Source organism: Suricata suricatta, chromosome 10 (genome assembly GCF_006229205.1).
Source record: "Suricata suricatta isolate VVHF042 chromosome 10, meerkat_22Aug2017_6uvM2_HiC, whole genome shotgun sequence".
NCBI classification, from domain to species: Eukaryota; Metazoa; Chordata; class Mammalia; order Carnivora; family Herpestidae; genus Suricata; species Suricata suricatta.
In genome coordinates this window covers 5433149-5438692 of record NC_043709.1, presented here as the reverse complement: position 1 = coordinate 5438692, position 5544 = coordinate 5433149, and the positions used below count along the sequence as shown (strand labels likewise).

The 5544-nt window shown below is 57.0% G+C and overlaps 1 protein-coding gene across 1 annotated transcript in view; it reads right to left on the bottom strand.

Annotated features, from left to right (window-relative positions):
* The window catches only part of MCAT (malonyl-CoA-acyl carrier protein transacylase), a gene marked incomplete at its 5' end in the record, with an annotated part of 7270 nt that extends 1726 nt beyond the window's left edge, over positions 1-5544 (bottom strand). Inside the window, 3 exons of the mRNA XM_029954111.1 lie at positions 835-1139; positions 3981-4068; positions 5419-5544. Of these exons, the coding sequence (XP_029809971.1) occupies positions 835-1139; positions 3981-4068; positions 5419-5544 (519 nt within the window). The remainder of the gene's footprint in view (positions 1-834; positions 1140-3980; positions 4069-5418) is intronic.

Below are 5544 nucleotides of genomic sequence, written 5' to 3'. Positions count from 1 at the left end.
GCCCTGGCTCGGGGCCCCTCCTGGCCCTTTCCATCATCTCAGAGCTGCCACAGAGGGACTGTGGCTCTCACTGGTCCCAAAAAGATTCACAAAGAGACCAGGCACACTGGCAAGGCCTCCCCGGGGATGATGCATTGAGCGCAGTCCAGTGGAAGAGGAAGGTTCCAGTCTGACACAGACCAGAGCTCCATTCTGCCCTCACCATGTCTAAGCACTGGCCGCTCTTTCTGCCTCAGCTTCCTCATGTGGAAAACCCGAGGAAGACCCCCTTCTGTGGAGCAGAGACTGGGTGCAGGGCCAGGGCGAGTCACGTAGGCACCGGCCTGCACCCACAGCCCTGCGCGGACTCACTCGGCGCCCCCTGGGTCAGGCCCTCCCCTTACAAACTTACCCCCCCCAGCCCTGCTCCCGCTCCTGGAGGCACCTCAGGCCTCCAGCAGCCAGCCTGACCCCCGCTGTGCCCTAAGCCCAGGGTCACCTGGTCTCAGCTTATCAGTCTGTGTTCCCTCAGCGCTCCTTACAGAGGAGCTGCTCGGAGACGTCTGGGGAAGCAGTGACCAAGGAAGGACAGAAGGAAAGAAAATGACACCCAAGAAAGGGGAGGAGGGAGCAGAAGGGAGCGACCTAGCAGGAAAGGCTTCCCCTCGCCAAGGAAGCAACCAGAGGGGAGACTGCGAGAACTGCAGAGTTTACTACAGGGAGGCCCTGACCTATGCATGGTGGAGCGGGACGGCATCCCAGCCTCCTGGCCGCCTCGGCAGTGCTACCCCCCCCACCCCCCGCTGGCCCTCAAGTACTCTCCAAGGCCAGGGCTGGACAGCGCGCTCATCGCACCACCGCGGGCTCAGGAGGGCGGGTGGGACAATCCCAACCTTCCGGCCTGGACTGGGGTCTGTGGACGCTGTCCCCCTCGACACCAACCTGCAGGTGCCCCGAGATCACCCTGCAGTCGGGAAAGAGGTAGCTGGCCACCTCGCACACGGGGTCCTCCACGCCCAGCGTCCTGCAGTGCTCCCGGGCTTCCAGACAGGCGGAGGCGAACTTGGACTGAGGCTGGCCGAGGACAGACAGCATCCCGCTGGGGACAGCTTCCGAGGCCTCCTGCATGGCCTCGGCTCGGATTTTCACCGCGTGTAAACCTATCCAGAGAGAAGCGCGTTTGGAAAAGTCAGGGCCCGTGATGCAGGAGGGACGCCCAGACCCCAAGGACGAAGCACACGTCCCCCACGGCCTCTGGGAGACGCAGACGCCGCTAGTCATCACCGGTCCACGCGTCCGCACCCACCCCACAGGGACGGCTTGCTGTCCGATGGCAGTCCTTAACCAGGGGTGACTTTGCCTCTGGGAGCTCACTGTCACAGCAGCAGAGCAGGTGGGGGCGGGGGGTCGTGCACGTGATACCAGCATCTGGCGGGCAGAAGCCAGAGACGCTGCTCGACATCCCATAACACACAGCGCGCCCCGAACACAGAATGACCGGCCCCCCAATGTCAGCAGTGCTGTTGAGAAACGCTGGTGCAAAGGGGCAGATCTTGAGCTGTGCTGTTTGGGGCGTCATGACCTTCTGGGGCCCATTTTTAGTTAGTACAAAGAGGATGAGGGTCTCCCATCGGCCTGGATTGTTGTGAAAACTGGGAATTAGTGTTTCAGTAACAGGATTCTCCTAGATCCAGATTTACTGCCCCCACCTGGAGCTGGAGAACTGGCCGCCAAGGCAAAGGAGCTGAAATGCAGATCTCCTGGTTCAGCGCAGCTCAAGTGCAAAGTGAGACGTAAGAAGGGCCTGTAACCACTGGACGCCTGCCATCCCGGTCCCGGGTCTGCTCCCTGGAGGGAGGGGGGCACTGGACCGAGGAGAGGGGAAGGGACCAGTCCGCTGGCCCCTTACACAGTAAGAGCGCGGGGCAAGTCCCGTGAGAGCCTGGGGGAGGAGGGAACACACGGGAAAAGAGGAGAGCGCCTCCCACGCAGGCATTAAGTCACTCTGCAGAATAAAGCCGGATGTACACATGCTGTGATTCTGCAAATTACGTGCACATAAACCACGTACGTACGAAACGGTTTAGTAGGACGTGTGAATGCGCAACATTTCTCATCGCGTCCCTAACGGTGCCACGACGCTGCATTTAACAACACTGAAGTAAAAGTCACATAAAATACAACCCGTTTCGGGGCGCCTGGGTGGCTCAGTCGCTTGAGCGTCTGGCTTTGGCTCAGGTCATGATCTCGCGGTTCGTGGGTTCGAGCCCCGCGTCAGACTCTGTGCTGACAGCTCAGAGCCTGGAGCCTGTCTTCAGATTCTGTGTCTCCCTCTCTCTCTGACCCTCCCCTGCTCGTGCGCGCTCTCTCTCAAAAATAAATAAAACACTTAAAAATTTCTTTTAAATGTAAAGTTCAATTAAAAGTCACTTAATTAAAAAAAATATACATAACCCACTTCAAGTGTAGAACTCACAGGTTTTTGTTGTTTTCACAAAACACCGCATGTCTGCCAAGCAACACCCCCCATTTCTCCTTTCTTCTGCCCCCAGTTGTCTTTGTGGATTTGCAAATTCTGGATTATTTCGTAGGAAAGGGATCACGCGGTACGTGACCTTTTGAGCGTGACTCCTTTTTCTGAGCAGGCTTCTGAGGTTCCTCCAGTTGCACCGGTCAGCACTTTGGCCCTTGTTACGGCCAAGCGACACGCCGGGACACGGACAGAGGGCACTTCGCTCCTCCTCATCGGATGGCGGCCACACGCGGCTACTGTGAGCAGGGCTGTTACGAACATTTGTGCGCAGGCTTTTCTGTGTGGACGCGTGTGGTCATCTGCTGGGTACATACCTATGGGGGGGCCACGGGGCCACACGGCAATTCTACCTCTAACTCCCGAGGAACTGCCGGACCGTCTCCCACCGAGGCCGCACCATTTGCGGTCTCACCAGCAACGCCTGAGGGTCCTATTTTTTCATTCTTGCTAACGCTATTTTATCATTACTACATTTTTAGCTAAAGCCATCCTGGGGGTATGAGCTGGTATCTCAGTGGGTTTTGATGTGCGCTTCCCTAATGTTGAGTGATGCTGAACCTCTTTTCATGTGCCTTTTGGCCATGTGTGTCTCTCTTCTTTCTAGAAATGTCTGTTCAAGTCCACTGCCCATATTTAACTATAAGTAAAATGGTTCAACTATGAGCAAAACTTTTAAACTTTTTTTATGCTTATTTTTTGAGAGAGACAGAGACACAGACTGCGAGCAGGCACGGGGACAGAAAGAGGGACACACAGAATCTGGCACCGTATCCAGGCTCTGAGTTGTCAGCACAGAGCCCGATGTGGGGCTTGAACTCACGGACTGCGAGATCATGACCTGAACCGAAGTTGGATGCTTAACCGACCGAACCACCCAGGCGCCCCACTATGAGCAAAACTCTTAAGAAGTGAAACTGACAGGGGGCGCCTGGGTGGCTCAGTCGGTCGGGCATCTGACTTCAGCTCAGGTCAGGATCTCATGGTTCGTGAGTTCAAGCCCCACCTCGGGCTCGCGGCTGTCAGCCTGTCAAGTGCGGAGCCCGCTTTGAATCCTCTGTCCCCCTCTCTCTGCCACTCCCCTACTTATTCTCTCCCCAAAATAAATATTAAATTAAAAAAAAGTAAAACTGACAGGCTCAAGATCCAACAGTCATTTGCTCTTTTCCATTCCAGGACTGCGTGTCGAGCCCTATCACGTGACAGGTACTGAGGTGTGCGGGTGGACTGAGAACCCCCAGGACAGGGCAGGGGACAGTCAAGCAGGCAGAGCTCAGGAGATTCCAAAAAGAAAGAACCCCCCCATGGACCCTTCCGGCTTAAAAGGGAATCAAGGTGAAATCTGGTCCTTGGGTCCCAATGCCATTTGCACCTATGTGGCTCCTGGAGGATTTCGGGCAGTGTCCTCCGTCCCCAGCTGAGCCCGGCAAGAGGAACACCCCAGCACAGACCCGGACCCCTTCCTGGGTACCTTCTGAAAACTCCATGGCTCCCGCAAACACTAGGGCTGCAAACTCTCCCACACTGAACCCGGCAGCGGCGACACAGTTCTCAATAACCTGTGGCGACAGAGGCAGGTGATGAGGCCAAGTTCTCGGGGCCGGGGCGGGGGGGGGGGGGGGGGGGGGGGGCAGTCTGGGGCTCCGCACTTGAGAGCTAGCAGCAGGCGGAGAGGCTCGGGAGCCAAGAGCCGCTGGCCCGGTGCTCCAGCTACAAGAGGGCACTCTTCCTGATGACGAGGGCCTTCCCTGGCCAGGCACGTGGAAACCTGCTGGCCGACTCTGGGGGAACTGGGGCTCCAACCCAGGGCCCTGGACTCTCCTGCCTCCGCCCTGGAGATGCCTCTCGGCCCGATGGAGCTGGGGGGAGCTAAGCACAGAAAAACATGCCTCAGGGTCACAGAGAGCTGGACTTGATCCTCCACCTGGGAGAGTTCCCTAACTCCTCTGAGCCTCAGTTATCCTGTCGGTGGAATGGGGACAGGGCAGAACCTTCCTCACAGGACACCGGAAGGTGTCTCTAAAGTGCGGAGGCAGACCTGGCCCGGGGTCAGCACTTCAACGAACTCCGTTCGTGTCTCCAAGTCACCTTCCCTCCTCCACAGAGTGACTGTATTTACCTCACCAGGTTCTTGTGAGAATGGAGAAAAGGGCGTAACGTGGTGGCTAGACATTTACGGTCCTGGTATTATTAAATATTAGCAGCGGTCAATTCACACCCTCAGGTGAAGTGACATACACATCATCTTCTTAACCATCCTTCATTTAAGGTTGAGGTTTAATCCTTCTAAAATAATTTAGAAGTCAACAAATGACTAGGGTTATTTCACATTGCAGCCCAGGGGCGACTGGGGGCTCAGTCGGTTGAGCGTCCCATTTCGGCTCAGGTCATGACCTCACAGTCTGTGGGATTGAGTCCTTGTCGGGCTCTGTGCTGACAGCTCGGAGCCTGGAATCTGCTTCAGCTTCTGTGTCTCCCTCTCTCTCTGCCTATGCCCCAGTCATGCTCTGTTTCTCTGTCTCAATAATAAATAAACATAAAAATTAAAAAAAAAAGCTTCTCTTTAAAAATACAAAATAAAATCGGAGCCCAGCCCTCGCCAACCCCGTTGCCTGCTCTATTTTCCCTTCTGGAACACCATATTTAACCTACTATGTCGTTTACACTGTATATTTATTCTTCCTTCTCTATCTTCCTTCCCCGAACACGCAGGCTCCGCTAGGGCACGGGTCCCGGTTTTGTTCAGGGCCGCATCCCCAGCGCCTAGGACAGTGCCTGGCGCCGCGGGGAGGCTCGGTAAGAATTAGACGTGGGAGCGCTGGGGCCCGGCAGGGGCGCCCTGGCCGGGCTGGCAGAGCTCGCGCGGAGCCCCCCCTCCCCCGGGCGGGCCGCGGGGCCCCGGACCTCACCGCGGGCTGCAGGTGGTGCAGCTTCTCGACGGCGGCCAGCGAAGCCACGAAGACGGCGGGCTGGCAGTGCACGGTGCGGTCCAGGGCCTCCTGCGGCCCGCGCAGGCTCAGCTCCAGCAGGTCGTA